General features: G+C 39.3%; 1 protein-coding gene across 3 annotated transcripts in view; it reads right to left on the reverse strand.

Moving 5' to 3' along the window:
• LOC148017092 (smr (Small MutS Related) domain-containing protein) overlaps positions 1 to 27,772 on the reverse strand; it is a 40,802-nt gene that overhangs the window by 3,049 nt on the left and 9,981 nt on the right. Inside the window, exons 3-4 of one of the 3 annotated variants that reach the window (XM_087663196.1) lie at positions 25,045 to 25,114; positions 2,780 to 3,197 (exon numbers count right to left, since the gene is read on the reverse strand). In XM_087663196.1, coding sequence (XP_087519322.1) covers positions 3,131 to 3,197; positions 25,045 to 25,114 — 137 coding nt within the window. In that variant the 3' untranslated portion in view covers positions 2,780 to 3,130. Of the gene's footprint in view, positions 1 to 2,779; positions 3,198 to 5,384; positions 5,666 to 25,044; positions 25,115 to 27,772 lie in introns of those variants that run through there. The other 2 variants (XM_087663197.1, XM_087663198.1) reach the window with 2 other exon arrangements.

Consider the following 27,772-nt stretch of genomic DNA (forward strand, 5'->3'; position numbering starts at 1 on the left):
CAAAGAGAGGGCTTGAGTAGTAGAGCAAGCTAGCTTTAAAAGGGGCTTTTCTACACTTGATCACATGTTCACCCTCATGGCTATGTTGGAAGCATGCATATACGAGGAAGAAGCTCTATTGTTGCTTTGTGGCTTTCGACAAAGATTTTCATACATTTCCACAAGATAGACTACTGCAACAAAGGTTGCAAACATTGGCGATCCCATCAAATATTATTTGGGGTATTTATGCTCTATATGAGAGGGTGATTGGTCAGGTGAGATGCCCAAAAGGACCTTTGGACAAGCTCTCTAATATTTTAGGAGTGAGGTGGGGATGTCCTCTTTCTCCCATATTGATGAGACACAATGTCACATCATACACGCAGGAGTGGATAGAGTAGATACTTTAGTCTCCATTCTACTTTATACTGCTAATATTGTTTTGGTCTCTAAGTCACAGGAGGGTCTACAGTGAGACGCCCTTCTATGGAGGTAGTAAATTTGTATGTTTACTTGGGAGTTACCTTTAGCACATTAGCAAAAAGGTTCACCATTGCGCAAACAGCTACGGGCTGACTCACACGAGGATATTTTTGCTTTAGCCACATTGGAGTGACAATGTCATCACATATATTTCTAGGAGTCACACACATGGAGATGGCTATTTAATACACTGGTCACACCACCCAAGACGTATGGTGCACCAGCTTGAAGCCTTGGCTTGGCTACTTATGAACACAAATTGAGAGACCACATATCATCATATGCTCTCAGATGATTCACAATAAGCCATCAATACCACATGAGATCATCATAGCAGAGTTTGCTATATCCCCCTTGATGATAGACGTTCTCTTCCGTAACATCAACTTTATCCATAGAATATGAGCCATGCATCCATGTTGACTACCAAGGAGAGCATTTGCGGATTCTTGATAACTAGCTCAAATAGGATGACTCTGACTCCCCCTCCATACATCTCTGAGTCCCCATCCGTACATCTCTCACTCAAAGAGGAACCTAATCATGCAATAGGTTCTGTACTAGCTTCACATGCATCACATATAGATCTCACCTCGATATCCCCTCCCTAGAAAGATGTCCTTTTTCAAGACTACAACAAATGTCTTTATTTGTGAGACTTGGATATTTAGATGTATTCATGCCACATGAGATGCAAGTTGCCATTGGCCATCTTAGGGTCTCATCCCATTAGCCTAAGTTTGAGACAAAGAGAGTAGCTCATATGCCTTGAGCAGAGCAAATCTATAGACTATGTTGGATGGAGATAGAGAACGAGGAGCACTATATATGTAGATGTAGAGCCTACAATTCAATTAATGGCAAATATTCCACTCTTCAAGGATGACTTTTCTCTTAAATCTGTCATGTAGTCACCAACTTAGTGCCAATTAGGCCAATTCCTAATCCAGATTGAAAAACTCCATACATCACTATTACAAGATGGCACAACACATAGGGGAGACAAGCGGTCAAATTACTAACTTGTTCCAGACGGTGACCACACACACAATACCTAGGCAAAGAGAGGTCAAAGTCAAAAGAGCTTAGGAGATCAAAGCACCATGTTGACCATGGAGACTAGGGTACCACACACACAAGCTACACCAAAGAGAGATGAGGGAGATCCGCCGACATCACAAGACTCTTAGTTCTTGTGTGGCTTTAAGTAATTTACCAATGTAGCTACGATCCCACACCCCCACACAAATAGTGAAACTTTGGTGGATATCCAAGACGAACCCACATACCCAAAAATCCCAACATAGAACATAGAGATTAATTTCAGCACAAAACCTTGATATCAAAATTTGTGGCACCATAAGGAAACTCTTACACAAACAAAGGAAAACCTTCACTAATGGTTAAATCTGATCATGGGCTATGTTAAAGAATAAATTCAGCTAATTGGAAATTGGAACATTGCCTTGTCAAGGAGTTTACAATAACATATTGCATCTTCCTTCCTCTCGATTCCCATTCTTCAAAGGCAATGATGATTCCATGGAGCAAGGCTTTTGTTTTCCCTTTTTCACCTAATGTCTCATCCTTAAGCCTTGGGTTTCTGATAAGAATGTAAGGCCCAACAAGGGTCAATAAAATCTCATTATATTCTTGTCCAGTAGGTAGAGCTCTCATATGGAATGATTATATTGAACTGCACCCCATAGGCAATGCCCCTTGTTGCTATTCTCCTAAAGCTCTTCCTGATAGGAAGCATTGGAGTTTACGATGGATTTTTCAAGACATAGTCTTTTTGCACACCCTGCTTTAAGTGCTTTGGAGTTACTGGCATGAATTTTTCCATGCACTTTTGGTTCCTTGGGAGTTTCCCATCAACAATCAGATTAAAATGCTTTCTTCTTTTGCTTAGACTTCATTTTGGACATCACGTTGCTTGCATGCTGTACCGTTCTAGTTGTTACAATATGATAGATATACCTAAATTCAATAATCTTAGAATGATTACATTAACCTTTTTCACTGATTTTGATTACATCATGTAGGAAACTTTTCACTTCCCACTCCATCGCAGTAAGAAAACTCTGTGGTGTGTGCACATGTGCAATATGGACAGCATGCAACCGTGCCAATTTCAGCATCTCTTTTTCCATGTGATTGTGCTTGGCTTTGATGATGCTGAGGGTTGTGATCTGGTGCTGACCTCCCTATCACCCCATTGCAAATTAACTTTATCATAACATAGGTTTCCAAGAATGTGTGCATGTGCATGAGCATGTCTGTGCATGTGTGTACATTTATGACATAATGAACAGTTCTTTATCAGTTGGTAGAGATACATGGAATTGACAGTTGGGTCACCAAGATCAATTCCTAGCATCACAGATGAGCAAATTGAAATGAGAGAGAGAGAGAGAAAGAGAGAGAGAGAGAGAGCATTATGAAAAAAAAGGATAGAGAGAGAGATTCAAGCACCTTTCTGCATTTGCAGAGAGGGCTTGCCCGATTCTGTTGTATGTTACATGTATAATGTACAGGGCACATCTCCTAAATAAAGGAGATGTTTGGATGGTACAACAGTGTACATGCATGCCTACAGCTATCGTAAGAAATGTGGTCAGTCTGAAATAACAAGAGCTAATCTACAAAGAGAGAATTGGATTCCCTACTTACTCCAATTGAATTTGGGCTGTACTTCCACCAAGCCTGGTCTAGACTCTTCAAACTTGTACCTACAAAAATAATAGGAATATCCTCCATTGATGCTGGTGATAGTAAATCAACCTTATGTTTGCCCTCAACAATTAAAAAAAGCCCATACCATGGATGTTAACTACGATGACCAGATATATGTTCAACCAGAGAAGTACAGGATACTGAGGTTCTGAGGATAGCACCGAAAGAAGGTAGACATGAAACCTCACACAAAAATCTAGGATACGACCAACATCTATCTATAATGGCCAGTGAAGTACTTTCTATGAAAAAATTCAAAAAATGCTTCCAGTAAAGGCACCAGGATTTCAACAGTGCTACATGCAAATGCACCGCACTCACTTCATCACAAACCTCTCAAACTGGGCATGTTTACTAATATTCAGCCTGCAGATTTCAGCATAAAATTAACATTAACATGATACAAAATTTATGCCTCCTGTACATTTTCATTCCACAATGGACCTAGTAACATTGACAATTTGACTGGATGCCCTCAATAGTTAGACCAACTAAAGACGCATAGTTTCCTCCTTATTAAAGAGTAAACCATATTCCTTATCATCAAGCTAACTGTTTTACTTCTCATCTTAGCTAATGGCAATCTTTTTCTCTTTGAACAATATTAAAACCCTTGGCAACTTCAAAGATAAGAGCTCAAATATTTGAATAAACTTACTGATGTCAATGGCCATATATGAAATTTCGTTGTCCTTTACAGTGATTTGTGGTCTCCTAAACCACTTATTTTCCACAATCTCATTAGCAAAACTTAAACTCCACTTCACCACCTCAATTCTCATGGTTCTACTCTCTCCAGCATATATTTGCCACTTTTCCCTCCAAGGTGATGAAATCACTCAAATTTCTCCTTTACTTTAATAATTTTTGCAATTTTAGAACCTATACATTTCTGCGTTTCACTGTCTCTTTCTTTCTCTCTGTTCACTCTTTGTCTTGGTCATTAACTTCCACATTGCTTCACTCTGATAGCAAGCTCGTGTAGATTTCTTTCCATAGATCAATCCCTTTCTTTACATGTTTAATGACATAGTCTTTCCCAGCCACTTATTGACCAAAGATGTGGATTGCACAGTCTATGAACTACTGCATTGATTAAAGACCACATCATTGACTCAGATCCCTAAATGAAAGTGAGAGAACTTGAGCTAATTGGCCAATCACTAGATTTGGTATCCTTGTCCAATAAAAGCCTCCTAGCATCATGATCTTTCTTATAAGAGCACATTTTTCTTACTAAAACAAAACAGCTATTATGAAAATGGCTCCTCTCTGGTCTTTTATAAGACCTCTAGCAAGTCCATGAAATTTTATTTTCAAGAAACATAGAAGGCATCATGCATGAAAATCAGCACCTGAAATTCATGGAATTGACAAGGATTTCAAATGCCACGACATCCATTGTGAATTGGGGAAACGTTGGGAAGTTCCATTTGTGCAATTCCTACGTGAAAATCAAGGGGCAATTGGCCCAATTTGCTTGTTGGTTGTATGTACAGCAAGGGGCTTTTGGATCAGCAAAGAAAATTGTGGAATCTCAAATTGTATTCAATCCATTAGCAATTAAAGTTAAAGAAATACCAAAAGGGGCACTAGTTTTGGGGCCAACCGGGTGTCCAATGTCCAAGATTAAAGGGGTAAAGTGTGCATTTTCAAATTATGTGAATTTTATGCTTGCTATAATTAAGTGCTTAATCAGGTAATTACCACCCTCTCCAAGAAGGATGGCTGGTTTCACCTAGTCACCTTATTCTAGTCAAAGTATACTCGACATTGAAAGTAGTAAAGAGCCTAACGATCGTCTACAACCAAAACTCAATGCCAGAAGAATTTCATGTGATTCTTAAGGGCATTCAATGTTTTAAGTAGACCCCCAATCTTGAGTCAAACAGTTCTGCACTACATTAAGAATATTTTTGCTCTGGTTGATTATCTTGCTACAGTGCCGTGCAATTCCCCTTCCTGGGAGCATTGCTATAAGGCCCTGTGCAGATCTAGAAGACATACTAGTGGACCTGAAATGTAAATGCTCTTCAGCTCCAGAAAGGGAGCCCAGTCAAGTTGATGAGAGGGCAGGTCACATGAGAATAGTGCCCTCTGAAAATCTATAGAGCATCATCAAGCTCAATCTCATCTATGAAGTACTCGTACTTCACTATATTGATTGAGAGCTTTTTCAACACGAGACTTCGCTCAAAGCTATCTATATTCCTAATCTAAAGATGTCTGCATTCTACTTTCCAGCTTCTGAATTAAGACTTTCAATTTTCAAGCATTTTTTAGGTGTTGATCGAATTTTAGTTTGCACAGCAAACTTTTTATACACAATGGCTTTTCATAAAAAGCAAAGCTGAAATGGACTATATATGTGTTTGCATAACCATAATTGTGGGATACTACATTCAAACACTTTCAAATTACAAACCATGCAATATTTAGAACACCCAAATACTTCACCTGCAACCTGCAAAAACAATGCACACATATGCCATATCCAACTTTATGCATCATCCACAATTAGATTTTTAAACCAGTCATCAATAGAAACCATACTTACACAAGCAAGAAATGCAAGCTCTCAAAGACGCAAATGAAGTATGTTTACATGAATACCTAGAACCTTTCTTGGTCATCTCTACCACATCCCTTTCAAAGAAGTGAGTCTAAAGTAATCCACTTCAAGTCTGATGCAATTCTTCTTGACAAAATTGTGTTCATCACAAGGTAATACTTAACTCTTGGCAATTTATTGCAATGAGGTCAATACCTCCTCAAGCTAAGTTAAATATCTCGTTTTTGGAAAATATAAAGCAAAGAGGCATAAACTTTGAAACCTAAAGGATTGAAAGTCGTATTTTTCTTCCCATAGGACATCTCCAATAGATAGATGAAACCAGCCTTCGTCCTTGGATAGGGTGGTAAATAACATGATTAAGCACTAATTATAGCAAACATAAAATTCACGTAAACCAAAAATGTACACTTTACCACTTTAATATTGGACATTGGACACCCTGTTGGCCCCAAAATTGGTGCCCCTTGCAGAATTTTTTTATCTTATATTGCAAATGGAAGAAGTACAAGCAAGATCCTTTGATCTCCTCCACTAATCCAAGTGCCTCTTACTGTCAAAACTAACCAACAAGCCTCCAAACCAATTTTTCCCTTGGTTTACTTGGGGATTGGCCTTCACCCTACTCCTTGAAATACAAATTCAGCTCCAAATCTGATATTGGCTGGCTAGCCTCTTGAATCTTCTTGAAATTCCCGAATTTCAGCTACTGAAATTCAAGTCCTAGGCTCTCAATTCTGAGCACACATCTTGAGGCGGTTGTCAAAACCCTAATTTCTACTATAAATTAGGATTTACAATAGAGATTGACTAAAATCTCTTCCTCTAATTGCTTAAACTACTGGAAAATGTTGAGATAACTTGAGAGATGGCTAGGGGATGAGAGAGAAATTTCAGAGTTTCATCATGAGAAACGCTAAAAAGCTATTGTTACCTTGCTCAAACAACCATGAAAGCTGTCACCTATAGCTTAGGACCACCAAAAAGATTACTATCCTCTCCTGTATGTTGTCATTTGCATCATAATAACCTTGGGCTACTATCACCTGCTCCTATAGGACTCCAAATTGTTGTAGCACACTGTAAGACTGATCCTTGTGGCTACAAACCACATCAACAACCTCTCATTGCTCTCTAACACCCTTCTCTCTCGCAATGGCTAGAATAGACTTCCACTAGTCTGTAAAAACGTTTTTCCACTTGTATAGCTAAGTTTTGTTGAGTGTAGCCTTCTAAACCCATTTTTTCAACATTATCCAGCTTAAAATTAGTTTTCAATATATTAATTTTAAAAATTAATTTAATAATTATTCTAGTGCTCAAAAAATTAATTTCACCAAAAGCCAATAGTTAAATTGGCTAGCCCAATTTATCTTCCAAGTATCCTTGAGCAATTATTAGACCTTAGACTAGCATTAATTAATTAATTAATACCTAGTCTCTAATGTCACCATTGACATTAGTGGCCAATAAATTGGTCTAAGCCGAAATCCTAACACCGTGTACCACCTAATACCTGTCAAGCATAACTTATTACAACTTTTGTCTTTGGCACCCAGTGCATCCTTAAGGTCCTTCGCTTGTTACTATGAAATAACTACCATGTGCATCACATATGCTAAACAACCTTGCATATTTGATTAATAACTTAATCAAATGTTATCGACAAGATTAAAGCATCTCAAAATTTAACATCCACGTGACAAACCCCCCCCCTCCCCCTTGAAATCCCTTCAATCATCCTCGATTGCATTGCATTGTGCCAAAGGAAAAGCATGCTGCATTGGAATTTCAATAAGACATCACAGTCACAACATTGGCCTGTGTTGTCCAACCATGCTATATGCCCCAAATCTGCTGAAAATTTCCAGCTAGTATATACATGACATAAAACTGAAAATCAGTCTAGAATTGTTGTTAGAAACCATTGGATGTTTCCATAACTCATGTTTCTCAATTCTTCTGATTCCACAACCATAGTAAAGCATATTCTCAGCATAAACCACGGCTGAAATTGTCAATGGCATTTACTAACATGTTGTTGTCCATGGAACCAGTTGTAAACCATTGAAAACCGAGTATAATCTGATCATAAACAGATCATTTGCTGATTTGCGAACTAATCACAAACTGTGCAAATGTGACCCCAAACTAATCACAAATTGATTGCGAAAACTAATTAGCAATCAATGCAAAAACTGATGCAAAACTGATCTCAAAAGTGAACATAAACGGTTTTTAAATTGATCAAAAACTAAGTTGGAACTGATCGGAATTTGTCTCAAAATAGAGGCAAAACTCGTGTCAAACAGATCATGAACTGATCTCAAACTAATGCAAAAGTATAGTCTCAAAACCACAATAAAACCATACTCATCTACATACATCTCTCAGTGACTAGTACACTGAGTAGTGATCCCATGGCAGACATACTATCAGCATAGTACCTTGGATACATACTGAATACATCTGAGATCCACCACATATGAGAGCTATCCACAACTTGAGGAGTGGAAGTGCTACCTCCCCCTTGAGCATCAAGCAATACTCCGGACCCTTGCTAAACCCAATTGAGCTCGAAGTCGGCTCTAACCGAAAGGTATCTCGGTAAAGTTGCAATAATTGAGGATGGTCTACCAAGTCATCCACTTTGCATCTATTGGTGAAAGAATGCTGAAGCTTCACCAAGAAGCATACGGACACTTTACCTCTAACTTTACTTGCCTTAAACCTCCACTAGATTGTAGGCCTTTCTTCCCCTTAAGCATTGAGATGCTTTATACTTTCACACTGCTCCAATTCCAACTTAACTAATATGCAACATTGCATCCAATTGACTAGCCTCTCGTGTGTACCTAACATACTAGGAGCCCCATATGCATTAGAAAACATTCTTGTTTGCATAGTTTAGACCACTACAATGTGACTAAGCATGGGATTTGCATACTACCAACCATACGAAGATACATTTTCCCATACATTGCATGCATTATTAGCTGTATTTTTTCTCATGACCAACACTATACGGAGCATTTGCATAACTAACATTAATACCATGAGTCCCAAACACAATGATCTGCATATATACATCGCCAAACTTATCGCTTTATGTCACAAGACTGTGACAACTATTACCTTTTTGTTGATTTCTTTATTACATATTTTATTTGGTTTTTCTTTTTGGAAGATTCCCTCTTGAAATCTAAACGCCTGAGTTGCATGGCCAGTTTGTGAAACGGACAAGAATGTCTAGTGAGTCAAGACTGGACAGTTAAGATCCAGTATAAGTCTAGAAGAGACTCATGGCACTATAGATTGATAAGCCTGGAAGAGACTTGTGAAAGTGTATATGGTCAAGTGTCTTGAAGAACTAGCCTGGAAGAGACTAGTTCAAAGTGAAGATGGACAAATCTTCAAGAGATTAGTCCATGTGGAGTCATCAGTGGAAATTCACTTTCAGTCGAGCTACATTACAGATTTGGATGTAGCCATAGTCTGCAAAGATGGTCAGAAGACTAGTGGCGATGCAATGGAAGCAACTCCTAAAATTTAAGGAGTTACTATTTTTGAACCCCAGAATCTGTTCGCGTCATTATCCTCGTTTTTGTACGAGGATTAATCCTCTGGTCTGTGCCGAGGTCAAATTTTGAACCGAGGATGGAGAATTTTAGACTGAAAGGTTTAAACAGGAAAATTGTTATATGTATGCCATGTGTCACAATTTGGGCATAAATTCCCAAAAGAGAGAGAGAGGACAGCACAAAAACGAGTTTCAATGCATGGGGGGCTCATTTTGTGAAAGGGAGATGGAATGCTGCAGATGGAGAGCTCTTGAGAGCTGGTCTACCTTGTCCATGATGCACAGAGGCTTGAGCTTGCTTCCTACTCTCTCTCTTTCTCTCCCTGACAGTATGGTTATGCTGCAGAATCAAGGACCTATCTTCTGATTCAGGTACAGCTGTGTGGAATATGTTGTTTTTGCATGAGGCAAGAGCCTCTTTTCTCTAGGAACATGAGCAGTTGTTTGCTGCCCACAAGCAGGAACAGGTGAGGATAGTAACCTCACCAAGCAAGTGTCTGAAACAACATTAAATCAGTTTTGATTCTGGACTGTTCAAAGGTTATTTCAAAGCCCAATTGATGTCAGAATCAAGGGGCACTTGGCCCAGATGATGCAGGACAGTGCAGGGAACAATATGAGCTGAGAATAAGTGTCAGAACAGGTCTGAACCAGTAATTACAGATGATGCTGAACAGTACAGGGAACAGTATGAGTTGTAAACAGGTTTCAGAACAGGTCTGAACCAGTAATCACAGCAGACTAAAATGGTCAATTCTGCACTCCAACCAGAAGATTCAGTCTTGGGCAGAGTTTCCCCTCCAGGTCAATTTGTTTTGGGTCAGTAATTGTACTGTTATGCTGCCAAATTTCACCCAGAATAGGTGAAAGACAGCCCATTGTACTCCCTCTCTTTCTAAAGATAAAGAAATACCGCAAGGGACGCCTAACTTAGGGGCCAACAGGGTGTCTGTGTGGCAACAAGAGCATTCTAGCTTTCTGTATTTCTTTTTGATTCTGTGTCTTTAAGTTCAGGTAAAGTGGACAATTGTAAATTGGGTGAAAGCATTTATGTATTTTGGTTGTACCCTACCGCCCTTCCCAGTGAACACACCGGTTTCACTTTATGCCCCAACATCATGCCAATAGTGCTATACATGGGGTTATGCATATTGCTAGCCATATCCGGATACATTGGATCTTACACACCACACATTGGTTGCTCCATATGATAAGAAGTTGTATCATGCATTCCCATATATGGTTCCTGAACCACCATAGCATGGAAACTAGTGCCACCACCAAAGTATCATGCTTGCTCCATCAATGCATGCATGCCTTTTGTCCAAAAAGCATTGAATTAGCACTTTCAAGTTAGCCTTGCATATACATCAATTGCCCCACTGGCATCATTTGCTTATGTTGACTACCCATATTTAGAACATCATGCTACTGTATAATATTTTATCTTCCTTCGATGCATCTTGCTATCCCGAAGCTCTTAAAAATGATCTTCTCTTCTTGCCTTTTTTGCCCTCTTTTGAGAGGTACAAAGAGTATGAATTGAGGATCATTTGCCAATTACACAAACATTTCAACTACTTTTCTCAACCAATCTTTAAACTACTCATCAAATTCCTCTTCCTCTTGCTGATCATCAGCTTCTAAACGTCTAAAAGGACTCACATATTGGTCTAAATCAACAATCTCAACTTGTTGCCCATGATATGTACCTTGTCCAAGATCAAGCATTGCATTTTTCCCAACACTTCGTGAATTTTCACATTGAGAGGTTGATTCATCCTTGCTTGATCCCAGCTTACTACCCGAACACATTCATATTGTAATGCTTAGCTGAATAGAATTTCAGCACTAGAGCAAAGCTTTCGACCTTTAAACAAGTACCTCAAGCCCACCAAATCAAGGAATTGAGTGGTATCCCAGCAATGAAACCTTGAAACTAGCCTTCCTCCTTAGATAGGGTGTTAAATAACCTCATCAAGCACTAATTATAGCAAGCATACAATTCACGTAAACTAAAAATACACACTTAACCACTTTAATCTTGGACATTGGACACCACGTTAAATTAGTGCCCCTTGTGGTATTTCTTTCTCATATATTGCAAATGGAAGGAGTACAACTAAGATCCTTTGATCTCCTCCACTAATCCAATGCCTCTTGCTATCAAAACTAACCAACAAGCCTCCAAATCAATTTGCCCCTTAGTCTACTTGCAGATTGGCCTTCACCCTCCTCCTTGAAAGACAATTCAGCCCCAAATCTGATATTAATTGGCTATCCTCTTGAATCTCCATGAAATTTCTCAATTTTAACTGCTGGAATTCAAGTCCTAGACCCTCAATTCTGAGTATGCATCCTGAGGCGGCTGTAAAAATCCTAATTTTTTCTGTAAATTGGGATTTACAATAAAGATTAATTGAAATCTCTTTCTCTAATGGTTTAAACTGCTGGAAAATGTTGTGATATCTTGAAAGATGGCTAGGAGATGAGGGAGAATATTGTAGAGAGAGAAATTTTAGAGTTTCATCATGATAAACATTGAAAAGCTACTACTACCTTGCTCAAACACCCATAGAAGCTATCACCTACAACTTAGAACCACCAAAAAGATTGTTGTCCCCTCCTGTATGTTGTCATCTATACCAAAAGGACCTTGGGTTGTTATCACTTGCTCCTGGAGAACTCCAAACTGCTATCACATGCTATAGGACTAATCTTCGTGGTGGCTACGAATCACTCAACAGTCTCTCATTGCTCTCTAACAGCCTCCTTCTATCTCACAATGACTGAAATAGACTTCAACCAACCTCTAAAAACGTTTTTCCACTTGCATGGGTAAGTTTTGCCAAGTGATAGCCTTCTAAACATATTTTTTAACATTATCCAACTTATTAAATTAATTTTTAGAATATTAATTCTAAAAATTAATTTAATAATTATTCTAATATTCAAAAAATTAATTTTACTAGCCAATAATTAAATTGATTTGTCTTCAAAGTATCCTTGAGCAATTATTAGCCCTTAGACTGGCATTAATTAATTAATTAATGTCTAGTCTCTATTGTTACCCCACTGACATTAGTGTGCAATAAATTAGTTTAGGCCGAAATTTGACACCGTGTACCACCTAGTACCTATTAGGCATGACTTATTACAACTTTTGCCTTTGGCACTCACTGTATCCTTGGGGTCCTTGACTTGTTATCATGAAATAACTACCATGTGCATCACATGTGCTAAACAACCTTGTACATTTGATTAATTACTTAATCAAATGTTATTGGCAAGATTAGAGCATCTCAAAATTTCATATCCAATGATATAAAACTTAGGTAAATATTGCCATTCCATTGCCATGTCCTTAAAGTTGGCCATAAGGATGGGCAAGGGTTACGCCCTTCACAAAGAAATTGACCTACCTTAGAGCTTTCATTTACAGCATTTCAATACCTCAGCTTTGGATTCAACTTTTGAACAGATGGACTCACGTTTGCACATGCTCATCATTCAATCAATTAAAGGTTTTTGGATCCAAAATCACCCTCTCCCAATTTTGTAGGTAACTCTCCTCTTCTGTGTGGTTTTGATACTTATCAATACAACGAGATAACTCTCCTCTTCCATGTGGTTGTGATACTTATCAATGCAACAGAGTACAAAGCAATACATACCGAAACTTGCCTAGTAAAAAGGTGGACGCTTCAAAAGTTAGAAAAAATGTAGTACTTCTAAGACATCTCAAAGTGGGCAAACCCAATGTCTTTTTTAAAGTGTCTTAGGCGTTGTTGAGCATGTGGAACTATTTTATGACTTGTAACTACTAAGCAATTTTGGCGTATATAAAGATACATTGTTACATCCTTAGACATCCAGGATAGGCACCAGCAAGTTTGTTCACTGATCATTAGGTTGTAGATGAGCCCCAAGACCAAGCAATTAAGGGATCTTAAAAGTGTGAATGGGAACTCCATCTGCACGCAAAGGTGGTGTGGATTGATAGCATAGTGCATCAGCCCTTGTGATTGGGAGCTTGGCCCGACATGCTGCTGGTGTTAGCACAGCAGTCATGTTCATTCATCTTTTACCTACGTTTCACCTCTTGGTTGTAAACCTCAGTCTAGGTCAGATGGGAGCTCTGGCATTGTGCACATAGTTGTATGTGTCCATCCATATCCAGCAAGCCTAGCATCAGTTGTCCCACATTCTATGAAGGTACCCAGCAATTTTTGCTTGCTGCCCACGTGGCATTTTTGCAGTCAACAAGTTTTACAGCTCCTGGTCCAACCTGCATTTATGGTCGGACATGAACAGCCTTTTCCTCCTATTTAGGATGTCACATATTGGGCACTATTAGTATTTTTTTTTTCATTCTTCATCAATGTTTTCTCTCTCCTTCCAGTCATCAGCAGATTCCTTCATCCTGCTGTCCCTGTCCAATCCTGTCACTGCCCTGTCAGGCTCAGTCCATCATATGCAGTCCGTTTTCTGCAGTGGATTCAGGTTTTATTTTCTCTTTTTTTTTTATTAATGAATTGAAATATTTACAAAGGCCCTTCTGGCCAACCAAGCAAACTCAAAGACTGTCACAACTCTATAGAAACAGAATTTGTATCATTTTTCATTAATTTGTCTATATAATGATTTATTAAATTTGTTTCCTTTGCACTAATTAGATATAAAGAAAAGTGCATTGGAGTTGGCCACTGATGAGTGGTCACAGGTTATGGTGGACCCACCCGGTGGGTTAGAGAAAAGATAGTTCACACTTCCACCTATATGGCTCGATTGGGCGCCTGTGACCAGAACTCACGTATATTAGGGTTAGACTTGCACACAGAAAGAATTGATGCCTTGAAGTGTGGGCTAGATCCGCCAGAACAGACAGTTACAATCAACAAGATGGCATGATCATGAAATGCTTGTACAATGTGCATATGTGGACTGAAAGCTTAAAATGCACATTTCTTTGCATAGGAAAGTCACATGAAAATTCTGATACCGTTTTTGCGATGTACACGGAAAAAGCTTTCATATGACACCCATATTGAAGGGTTCCTAAATTTTAGGAGGTCCCTAAATTTTAGGAGCCTCGAATTAGCCTAAAAATGCTAGTCCTAAAAAATAGGGATGTCATTCTAAAAATAGTAAATTCTGTACTCTGACTGTGCTTACTAAATTTGGTTGTTTCTATTCTTGACAGTATTCAGCCCAAAAAGGAAGGCCATAGAGAAGAGACAAGTATCAAGACACTTGTCACACAAGTTTCCAAGTGTCCCACCACTTGTCACATCTCATGACATGTGGTTGGACACTTGTCTTGTGCTACTCCACTTTCCCCTTTTGTACTAGCTCTTCCCTCTCCTATAAATAAGAGCTCGTTTTTTTTCATTCACCATCATTTTTCTTTACTGTAAACTCATGTACAGCACCCACAGATAGCTAGAAACTGGCCCCATCCATCCCCATCATCATTCCCCACTTCTCCATTATCAAATTCCTCCATATTCCCTCTTCTATCACTGTTGTTTTACAGGACAGCAAGCCTGTAAATTCATTACAGCATCTCCTTCTCGAGCTCTTTCTTCCATTTTAGCAACAAAAAGCACCTCCTCACTTGTACATGTGGAGCAGCACAAGACAAGTGGAAAGTGGAGAAGCACCTCCTCACTTGTCCCACCACTTGTCACCTCATGACATGTGGCTGGACACTTGTATATCTTTGCATAATCTTGTGAGAGTGAGAATTACTTCTCCTCACTCTCAAGTTGATTGTAACTGAGCTCTTCCCTAAGGGACTTGGGTTGAGCAGAAATACATTTCCTTCGGGGGGGGGGGGGGGGGGAGGGGGGGAGGGGTTGCCTATCTTCAACCCTCAATCTTGTCCATTACTTTTACATTTTCATGGCTGTAATTTTATGAGTAATTTTCATTTTCAGCTTTAAGTGTTCATTCTCTTTTATATTAAATCTCGAAAACAAGCGAATATCATAATTGTTAAGCATACTACGTTGTTCGGGGCGTTTACAGTCACATGCACATTGTACAAGCATTTCATGATCATGCCATCTTGTTGATTGTAACTGTCTGTTCTGGCGGATCTAGCCCACACTTCAAGGCATCAATTTTTTCTATGTGCGAGTCTAACCCTGATATGCATGAGTTATGGTCACAGGTGCCCAATCGGGCCATATAGGTGGAAGTGTGAACTATCTTTTCTCTAACCCACCACGTGGGTCCACCATAACCTGTGACCACTCATCAGTGGCCAGCTCCAATGCACTTTTCTTTATATCTAATTAGTGCAAAGGAAACAAATTTAATAAATCATTATATAGACAAATTAATGAAAAAGGATATAAATTCTGTTTCTATAGAGTTGTGACAAAGACAGGTAGAAAACAACACATGGAGCCAAAAGGCTACAAAAAAAACACGGCTACAACAATAGAAGAAGGGGATTATGACGCAGGCACAACTGGGGTGGTGCGGATGATATCCATCCATGGAGCGGCCACCTCCCTAAGGATCACATCAGCTGAAACCATGGAACTAATTTTCCATAAGTTACAGTCCTCAAGCACAGCCCACATGACCACAGATACCTAAGGCTGAATCAAAAATTAATTCATTGCATGTCCACTAGATGTGTCAAAGACTAGTCCAATGCAAAAAAATGAAAAAGACAAGGATGCACCTTAATATCTATACATTGTTGGGTTTCTCTAAACATGAGGTTAACTAGAGACTGTTTTGAAGCTGTGCCAAGCTTCCATTAACCAATAAAGGTTTTTGTTGTGATGTTAAATCTATGCCAAGCTGATTTTCAACTTGTTATGGGGGTTGCAACACCAATGGCCAGTCTGCTTTCTATTGTTCAAGTACTTTTTACCTCCCACATTATTTATGTTGTGGTCTTATAGGTTGGTTTCAAAATTACAGGGTTGTAATTACTCTCATAGTTGGATACAAGACAAGCCTCTCAAGGAGAGATGCCATAATACTTCTACTAGAGGAGTGGAGAAACAACATATTCACATGGTGATATTGAGTTGTATGTTAATTTCCTGCTAGTGCTGCGATAAGAAGGATCAGTTACGAAGACCTAGGACCAGGACAGAACACAATGTAGACCCTTGCAGTAGAGGCTTCAGTGTATGGCCCAGATTTGCGAAGGTTGATTGGAACTCTTGATTTCCCCATCTCTATCTAGAGGGTTAAATCCAACAAAATGTGTGTTTTAATCCTCCTCACCTCTAATAAGTTCAATTACAAGTCAGTATGTACATAATAAGAGCCAAGGAAATCCATGTGTGGTTTTGTATCCACACCATTGTGGCTTATAGGCTACACATTGATGTCCTTTCAAAAATGATCCCAGGTCCCTAGGCATTTAAATTATCATTAGACATAGTTGTTGACCCGGGTTAGGATTTATTTTAGGGTTTCCTATGATGGTTAAGCTGTTAGGGTTTTGATTTTATTATAAATAGACACTTTGTGCCTCATTAGCATATAAGTGTGGCATTATTCAATATGATCGCCTTGAGCATTGTCCTCTCTCTCTCTCTCACATTAATACACTACTTCTCATTCGTGATCGAGTATCATTGTTCATTGATTAATTCTTTCATTCGTGTTCATTTTTCATTAAATTAGTCGCACAATTGTTCCACGCCTAGGCCAATAGTGGTATCAAAGTCACTTTCCTTCATCCCCCTCGCCATCGTTGGCAATCGTTCGCCACCAGCCATTGCCATTGGGCTCCTCATGCTCAGTCGGCTGCCCCACGAGCCATTGCCCCCGTGCTGGCTCTATTTTCTTGATCGGCAATCACAAACATAGTCTTGCCATCTTCACCCATTCATCTTCAATCGCCATCATTGCCTTGCTTGCTGGTCACGTGCAGACTACTTCTGTCTTAAAGACTCATCTTCCTCCAGTCCGATCACAGCCATTCTGCGCAGTTGCCCTGCATCCTCGTAAGTCGCCACTCTTGTTGTGCCGCCTTGGTCTCAAATCGAAGCTTGTTGGTTGCCTCGTCAGCCCTGTCCAAGCTCAACTCCTGCCAGCTGCCGCCTGGACCTATCGACCAACACACACCCAGTTTTGCTGGCAGCCCTATCCATGACTAGCTGCTTGACAACCCCATGACCTGCCGCGCATCCCTACCTCGCCACCGTCTGCCTAATCGCCAAGCATGTCGCCGCCTCACAGTTCGCCTCGTTTGCCACGCTGTGACTGCCTTTCCGCCGATGCGTGACGCTTGTCCACCGACACATGAACTGACAATGTGCAGTGTGCACCCTGTTCGCGAGGCCCTACCGACAAGCCGCCACGTCATCAAGGTCTCGACACATTAAAATCGTTGTTTTGAATTTTGAAATACCAATTCACTCCTCAAAAGAAGCAAAGCACAATTCACATCTTGTCCCTTCTCGAGCACAATTGGGCCAAAATTCGGGGGTTTTTAAAAAATCTCCCAATTTGGCTCCAATCTTCGCCAAATATCTTGGGGCTTCCATCAAATTCACGAATTTCAACACCGGATCAAAGAAATTTGATGCGCACTCTTCGTCATATTTGGGCCTTTTCATCAAATTGACTAAATTCAACTCCCAACTTTGCCACCAAATTTGGGGCTTTCTCAGAATTTGGCATTCTCAGGGTTGCATTCCGTATGCTAATGGAACGTTCCCTGCAGTACTGTAGCGTACAGAGGTTCTGTAGGGTTCTGTGCATTGCAGCATGTGCCGATCGAATGTGACCATTGAAGATTGCACGATGGATGGAGGGATTGGAAGAAACGAGGCATCATCAACATCCTTGTTTCTTCACCTCTTGAAACATTCTTTTTGCGGGCTATGGATGTGGGGCAAAGAGAATGAAGAGCTCAGCGTATTCATATACTCACATATTCACCAAGCTATCATTGAGGTAATCTTTTTTGGTTTATGATTCGATGATTTGTTACTCATTTTATGTTTCAATATTCATAAATCATAGTTCATTTTATCTATTCATAAACCTCTACCTCTTTATTCTCCGTCATGATTCATAAATCTCTATCTCCATGATCCATGACTCCATCATAACTCAGACCTATCTCCTCTTTTACTTGTGCAATGTAGATTGGTGTAACCAATGTGGTGCAACTGGTTACCAACAATGCTTTCAATTGTCGAAGGAGGGGCCCCTTGCTTGAAGTGGAGTTTTTGTTCATTGTATGGACCCCTTGTGCCACTCATTGCATTGATCTCCTCATGGAAGACACAGGCCATTGGAATGGGTGAGGAAGATTGTTGGGGATAGTTATCTCATAGAAGATTTCATCACCAAGAAGATAAAGATCTTGGCTATCTACCACATCTACAATGATCTAGAGTTAAAGAAGCCCTCCAAGACCTGTTTTGCCACCATGTGGTTGCTTTTAGAGCAACTAAATGACATTCAAAACAAAATTCACCAAACCATGGTTTTGAAGAAGTTCAAGGCATGGCTACAAGAGGAGTCACTCTCAAGCATGGAGAAGGGGAAAGCCATTTGGAGGCTTTGCTTGAGAGAGGCATTTTGGAATGATGTACGAGCGCTAGTCATTGCTATTATCCCCTTATGTAGGGTTTTACGCATGACTGACATGAAGGGCGCCACCTTGGGGCTTCTCGTGTACTTCGTGAGTGAGGCTATTGAGGAGATCAAGGCGTGCAAAGTGCTAGATGCGAAGGACCCAAGGTAACTACACTTGTTTTTGCATAAGTTAATTAAGTTTAAAGTAAAGAGTTTCAATTTTCACATTCTCTATGACTAAATTAAATGGTTTTTTTTAAAATGTAGTGTTGACATATTGGATGCCACACCAAGGTGTGATGACATCCTTTACTTAGTGAAGAAAATATGAAAGTGGATGAGAAGAACCATCCACAAATTGGCTGCCCTATTACATCATGCTTGTAAAGCTCCACCCCATCTCATGGATCAAGAGTTGGCAGCTGATAGAGATGCCTACATCCCGAAGGCATTGGATGAAGACCGGCATGCGGCATTCTTACAAGAAATCATCAATTATAGTAACCAAAGTGAAACCACTTTTGCCAGCACACTATACTAGAAGAGGGTCTCTTTGGGCAAGCCTCTTTTTTAGTGGAAATCTTTTGGATATCAAGTATCCACTATTCAAAAGATTGCCCTTAAGAGTGCTTACACAAGTTGTAAGTAGCTACTTGTAAGTTGTCACCTAAAGCTGAATTGTTATGTGATCAATGATCATTGAATTTGAATTTTGAAACAATTTGAATTTTTTATCTAATGTAGGATTGTTCAGCTAGTGCGTGTGAGAGAAACTAGTCAACATATTCTCTCATTCACACCAAGGTCCGAAACAAGTTGAGCACATAGTAGTTAGAGTGACTAATTTATTGTCGCTCTAACTTGCATATGCTTCAAACTATGCATGAGATATCCATGGCTTTATAGGTAAAGTTAGAACTTGGAAGTAATAAGTTGTATTCCACTTATTACGAATCCTAGATAATGAGCTAGATTCTAAATATGCAAATTTTCATTTTATTTCAATTAAATGAACGTTGATGAGATCAAGTTAAGTGGGGCTACCTTGAAGAGTGTCAACAAGGAGTGAAATGAGGAGCAGGAGGCCATCTTCAAGGATCTCTACATGGAGCTGGAGGAGATCGACCATCAATTCTCACCCACACGTAAAGGCTATGGAGTTGTTGCTTGAGTTGCAAGTACTAGGATAGACCTACACCAGCCATCAAGACCTATGTGAGGCCAGGCTTTGAGAGTTCCTCTACTACATGTGCAATTGTTGTAGAGGATGCTCCAATTAGGAAGCCTAAGTATGATGATGATGGGAATGTTGTAAGTAATGGCGACTTTGGTGAGTCGTCTCTAAGGCCTCTTCTAGTGTGGGAGTTCCTCTACTACATGTGCAATTGTTGTAGAGGATGCTCCAATTAGGAAGCCTAAGTATGATGATGATGGGAAAGTTGTAAGTAATGACGACTATGGTGAGTCGTCTCTAAGGCCTCTTCTAGTGAGTGCCACTCTCCACCTTCCAATGTGTCTGAGCCTGATGATGAGTCATCCCTTATGAGTCTAGACATTTTGTACTTAGTCCGTTTGTCATGATATATTTTGAGTTCTTTCATGGACATTTGCAATTTATGTATCTTTTTGGAGCACTCTATACATGACTCTAGTTTCAACTCTTTAGACCTATATGGCATTGCAATTGTTTTCTAAACTCTAGTCTCTAATTCATGAAACTTTGTGATGATTGATCTATCTTTAAGTTGCACATTTTGTATGTATTATCATATATGCATATATATACTTTTATGTGTATTTTTTAATGAGCGTGCAAAACAATGTATTATTCTTGAAGTTGTCATGTATGTTCTGTATCCCACTAGTTCACGTATGAATCGTATTGTACTAAACATATGAAACCATTTTGGGCATTCTTCATCGACATTGAGCCTCAATTCATCACTAGGCAAATCGTATCGTTCTAAACATACGAAACCATCTTGGGAATTCTTCATCAACATTGAGCCTCAATTCATCACTAGGCATGACATTAAGCATCTTTTGGGCAAAAATTTCATAAAAATTGTCAAATCTCTCATCAATTTCCCAATAAAATTTGGGGCTTTTCGACATTCGAGCTCAATTTCACCCCAATTTCTTCAGAAAATTTCGGGTTTTTCTAAAGTTCATCGAATTTCATCAAAATCAAGGCTCAATTCAGCGGGAGGCGTGGCATTCGACATTGTTTGGGTAATAATTTTTTCCAGTTTTCTCCATTTCTCTTCAATTTTTGGGTCAAAATTTGGGGCTTTTGCCTTAATTCATTTTCTTGGCCCTCAATGTACTCCAAAATCATATTATTTGGCTGCTGGCCCTATTCTTTTCCCAACATTGAAGACAAATTTTATTATTTTGGTGCATTATTGGGTAAATTTTCAGTATATTCTGCTACTGTCCACATCATTAAAGCACTTTCAGCCATTAATCTCTGATTTCAGCATATTGTTGATTACCTCCTTGATCGGGTAATATTTTAATTTCTGAAAATAATCATTTTCTGCATATTTTTCTCTCTCTTCAATCAACAGAAATACAACAATAAAAAATTATTTTTCTTTATATTATTCGACTTCATTGAGGCGGACAATATCTCTTCTATTTAATAGCTTATTGTTATTCGGGCACTTATTCTCTCTCTTCACTTGAAAATTATTATTTTATTACTAATCATCACTCATGGCTCGTAATAATAATGATTTGTTGGGCATGCTTGGCACCCACAACAAGCTCGACAATACCAAGTACACAATGTGGGCTTACATGATGCAACATATTCTTGTCGTGAGAGGAATCTATGGCATATTGCGAATGGCACAGAGCAAAGGTTGGCTTCTCCAACACCGGCACCACCTCCTGCATCCACATAGCAAGGTGGATCCCACAATGCCAAATCATCCTCTTCTTTAAAAGTACCTACCACTCGAGATTAGATTCGATGGGAATTATATCAAGTGCGCAATGAAGCGCATGTTGCTTACCTACGTAAGCATCTTGAAGACATTCGCATGGAAGGAGGTAACATGGATGCTTATCTCACTGGAATCAAAGATCTTATTGAGAAATTATTAAATATTGATGAAGAAGTTCTAGAGATAATCAACTTGTTTCCATCACTCTTAATGGTCTCCTAGAGGCATACCAAGGTTTTGCTACCACCTTGTAGTTGGCAACTATGGGTAATGAAGTTACCTATAGCTTCAATCACCTTGTGTCCCTTTTGTTGCAGGAAGAACAAAGCCGACTCAACCACAATGCTACCATAGAGACCGAACAGGCCTTTTCCACCCATCATCGTGAAAAATCCAAACCGAAGCTGAGAAACAAGGCTGCTTGTCAAAAATCAATAAACTTTCATGCTAGGCATTCTTCTACATCCACCCTTTCTCGATCAAAGACAATCTTTCATGTTGGTCCATCCTCTTCCAATCCCTCCAAGGGTATAGTCAATAAACCTGAGGTGTAATTATTGCCAAAAGACAGGGCACAACATCACTAAATGTCATAAGCGCATTGCATCAGAGAAGGAGTCCAATATTGCTCTCACATATGAGACCACAAACTATTCTTAGTTCAAAGATTATACTTTTTTCATTCAATGGCAATACAATCCTTCTATTCATGATACTTGTTTTTCTATTTATTGATGCGGCTTCTACTTAGTATTTCGACAGTGGGACATCTAAGTACATCACTTCTTGTCAAGCATTATTTTTCTCTCTCTAATGTACCTAAGGGGAGTATAGTCATGTGTGCAAACAATGCCTCTTATGCAATTAAAGGCATTAGTACTATGCAAGTTAATACTATTTTTGGCACTTCCATGACGTTACAAAATGTCCTTTATGCGCCAAGTATTAAGAAGAATCTCATTTTCATCTTAGCCATTGCTACTTCGGGCTTTCATGCCCTGTTTGATGGCCCTTAGTGTGCGGTTTATGATGATCAAGTACTTTCTTCTATTGTATTGACCAGAACTCTCACATCAGGACTTTATTGTCTTGATACTTAAGATCAATAGCATGCTGAAATTTCTCTTGATCGTGCTCCTTCAGTGTGACTGATCTTTTTATGACACATGTTCCTTCAATGTCACATATTTCAGATTTACCGAATTTTATTCCATATATTGATGATTTGCTTATTATTGGGATCAAGGATGTCCAAATTGCAGCATTACAACATCATTTGCAACAACCACTTGCTACTTCAGGTTTTCTTGTCTTGTTCGATGACCCTCAGTGTGCGGTTTATGATGATCGAGTACCTTCTTCTATTGTATTGACCAGAACTCTCACATCTGAAATTTCTTTTGATCATGCTCCTTCAGCGTGATTGATCTTTTTATGACACATGTTCCTTCAATGTCACATATTTCAGATTTACCAAATTTTATTCCATATATTGATGATTTGCTTATTATTGGGATCAACGATGTCCAAATTGCAGCATTACAACATCATTTGCAACAACTACTTGCTGTCATTTATATTGGTATTCTTCTCCCACTATGGCTCGCCAATTTGCCACCATTGAGGGGGGCATATTTCCATCACCAACAAAGTATTCAGCTGCCCAATCACGCATCATAATTGACAGCCCTTTTGTGAATCGTTGGCAAACAGTGAAGAGTGTCTTCACTTACCTCAAGGACCCCAAGGATTTAAGCCTTTTCTTCAAGGCTATTTCTTCACTTATGCATGGATTCATGGATTGTGATTGGGCTAGTTATTCAAAAGACATTTTTACATATCTTTTAATGACGGCTATTCCTCCATCAAAGTTTCGAGCTATTCAACTATTTCTACTCATGATACTTTTAAAACATAATCTATCATTCATTGTATTGTCATAGGTTGCTATATCCATCAGGATGAACATGTGCAACCATGACCACATATACCTTTTTTTCTAGGATTTTGTTATTGTTCCTAGATCAGTCCGCCCATTTCATGGAGGGGAATTTATAGGCCATCTCGTGCACTACACCTTGATTTCCTTTGATCCATGATCCAGACTCCCTATGCATTTAAACTGTCATTAAACGTAGCTATTGCCCCTAGGGTTTCCTATGATGGTTCAGCTGTTAGGGTTTTCATTTTATTATAAATAGACACTTTGTGTCTCATTAGCATATAAGTGGCATTATTCAATATGATCACCTTGAGTGTTGTACTCTCTCTCTCTCTCATTAATACACTTCTTCTCATTCGTGATGCTCCACACCTGGGCCAACAGGCAGCCCAAAATCAGGAGAATAGTATACTAAACCTTCCAAAGCAAGAACATTAAGCAAGCACTTACCACTGTGGAATTTCAAGGGGCTTGCTAGAATCTAAGGCTTGAGCTAATCCACACTCTTGGATGACATCCAAAGACTGACCATCTTTGGTCACAATTGCATTAAGAACGCAACACCTATAGTGCTCTTGGAGTTTCAACCAAGGGCTTGGCACCACATTGAGCACACTCTAGACTTAATCAAAAGTACATTTTGACTTATTTTTTTGCCTTACCCATTTCTCTTTCCGATATTGAAAAGTTATGTACTCCATCACACTATAAGCCCCCAACAATCTTAAACTTCAATTGTACACAGTGGAATCAGTTTTTGAAACACAAATCTGCATCCTACTCAAATGCTAATGCTGACACCAAAAGTGTCTTCCAAAAAAAAACATCTCTGGTATCATTTAACTTATTACCAGCCATAAAAAGAGGTAGACTAAAATACCAGATTCTAGAGGTCTTGAATGAGGAAACCCCATCCTAATCAATATCAATGCTCAAAATCTGAGTGTCTTCAATAAGACAACATTCGATTATATTTGAACTTATTATCAGCCTTAAAAAGAGGCAAGCTAAAGTCTTGGATTGTTATCATCCAGCTCAACATTGATGCTAACATTGGAATAATTTTTCAAAGCATCAAGACAGTTCCTTTGTTTTAAGTTTTGATACGCTTTACAAATGGAGGTAACATAAATTTACAATAGAAAAATTCTTACAAAAAGAGCAATCAGCATTCAGGAATATAAAGCTATAGACAGAGACAAAAATGTGGAGGAAATATAAAGATGCATACCCTGTTCGAAGAAGAAAATTTTGTACGGCCCTCAGTAAGGCACCACCATTGCGGCTATGCTTCCCAACACCTGCATGTATAAAGAATCTCTCTCTCTCTCTCTCTCTCTCTCTCTCTCTCTCTCTCTCTCTCTCTCTCTCTCTCTCTCTCTCTCTCTCTCTGTGTGTGTGTGTGTGCGCGTGCGCGTGCGCGCGCTGTGACTGTGATTGTGCAGTGGACTATTCAGTGATGCAGTGAGTCTGGTCACACTCTGGAATATGCAATGATGCATGACTGTGGTAGTGCTCTAGATTATGCACTGATGCAGTGACTGTGATTACGCTCTCTCTTATGCAGTGACTTTGATTGTGCTCAACTGTCATGCTAGAGTGATGTAATGGTTGTGAGGCAACAGCAATTGTCGTGCTAGAGTGATGTAATGGTGAGGGGGATAGGGAAACCCTGAAAATTGCAGAAATCATAGACATTGCGCTGATTTGACATCTACAAAATACAAGCTGAGTGGCTTTGCACACAGTGTGTGAATACAATTGGTTATGGGGATGGATGAAGTAAACATCAACCCATGGAAAATGAATACTTGGGAGACAAATCTGATCAAGAACCAACACAACCAGCCATGGAAGCAATGTTCCACACCCCTTCTAAGAAGACACAGTACAAGATGTATGGCCATAGGCTCCATGATTGGACCATCTCCCCAAGATCTAACAGGCATGCAAAGACCTCACACACCATGAATGAAAGGAAGTACGAACAAATTCATATGATGATTCCCTTTGAACTATGAATTATGAGACAGGAGTTGGAAAAAGGAATATGAGAGCGGGTCAAGGCTGAACTAATAGCAAACTAGAAGGCAAAAATGCAAGATATACAAATAAAGATTAAGAATGCACACACAAACGCTGTCCAAGATGCATACGCTCAAAACTAAAATGCAAAAAGGGGTAGATGCTTGCAAAACTAAAATCTTGGAATTGAGGGAAGAATTGAACACATTTAAGAAAGAAGAAATAAATGTGCAAGAACTATAAAAAGAGAAAGAAGTACTAAAGGCATGTGAAAGAGGAAGGTTCACTCATAGGTAAAAGTGGCAACACAAAAGGATATAGAAAAAGCCAGCCCATGGATTGAGATAGTAAAAAAGATTAAAGGAACATCAATGAACAAGATTGAGATAATAAAAGCTACTTTGGAAGAAGAGACCAAGAGACGAGCTAGGGTACTACATGTACGGCTAGTAGAATGGGAGGAGAACAGCAATCCACGAGAAGATGCTGAGACACTTGCTGACAAAATTGGGGCTTCAGATGTACCTATAATTAGTACTTGGAGAGTGGGGAAAGAGGACTCTAAGTCCTTCGCTTTAGGGACATAGATTAAAAAATGGCCTTCCTTTCTAAGAGAAAAGCTACTAAGTGTTTATTTTGGTAAGGATCTTACCCTAGCACAGATAGCACATCGCAAAGATTACATGCCCAAAGTATTGGAAGCCCACAAAGAGGGAAAATGGGCTGCTTATAGGGATGGACAAGTCATCATCACTAACAAAAGGATTGCATGATGGTACGAGGCCTATGAGGCACTTAGGATGTCAGTTGAAGATAGCTTCGAAATCATGGACATAGCCATGTACACAAAAACACACCAATGAAAAGGTAGCCGACTACCAGATGTATAAGGATACATGTGGGAAAGTGCATTTCATCCAACTACTAAAAAACCAAGAAGCACAGGGTATTTTGGAGGTGTGGCCATAAAATACTAGGAAGACCTCAAAGGGATGGTGCAGGTAATGAATAGAGATGATAATGTATGATACGTATGGATTAGGATATTTGCAAGAAGACTTCGATATATATTCATTGCAATATTCGACTTTCCTCTTGCAAACTCAATCTATGCCACGCAAAATGGATTCCCCTTTGATGTACCTTACAAGGATATTATGAGATATGCTAGCATTGGGACATAATGCACGCACTAGAGATAGAGAAAGTGACTTTTGCATGAATGATAATGCCATGTTCAAAGAGATTGACACTGAAACCAGCCTTCCTCCTTGGAGAGGTGGTAATGACCTGATTTAATAGTAATTACAGCAAGTATAAAATTCACATAAACTAAAGTGCAAATGCTACCACTTTAATCTTGGACAATGGACTGCCTATTGGCCCCAAAACTGGTATCCCTTGTAATATTTCTTTAACTTGTAATGCAACCAGATGGAGTACATCTAAGATCCTCTAACCTCCTCCACTAATCCAAGTGCCACTTGCTGTCAAAACTTACCAGCAAGCCATAAGTACAAACACCAACATAGGACCTTAGGAAACATAACGTTGACTACAATGAAGATGCTTTTGCTACTTTAGTAAAAGGGTAAGGAGAGATACAACTAGCAAAAAGTAGGGAAGATTAACATGTAAGACAGTAAAAGTACATCTTGCTTATTTCCATAGCATTTGAACCAAGAAAGGCCTATGCTCCAAAGATCCTCCAAATTGGAGGGTTTTGTGGGAAAGTGGGCTCGATTGCTTTTGATAAAGTGGAAGGAGATGGCAACTTAGAAGTAGAAATCAAGGATGCATCTTCCTCAATAAAGACAAGATGTGCCTAAGGACGAAAGTCCAAGGGAGGACTGGTCATACAACACTTCTGGTAACAAAAAGGGGGTTGTGTACTCATCATGTGACCAATAGCTCTCCCTCATTGCAAACACCCT

The sequence above is a fragment of the Lygodium microphyllum genome, chromosome 22, assembly GCF_053477565.2.
Source record: "Lygodium microphyllum isolate KBCC chromosome 22, Lygodium_microphyllum_v1.1.10, whole genome shotgun sequence".
Lineage (NCBI taxonomy): Eukaryota > Viridiplantae > Streptophyta > Polypodiopsida > Schizaeales > Lygodiaceae > Lygodium > Lygodium microphyllum.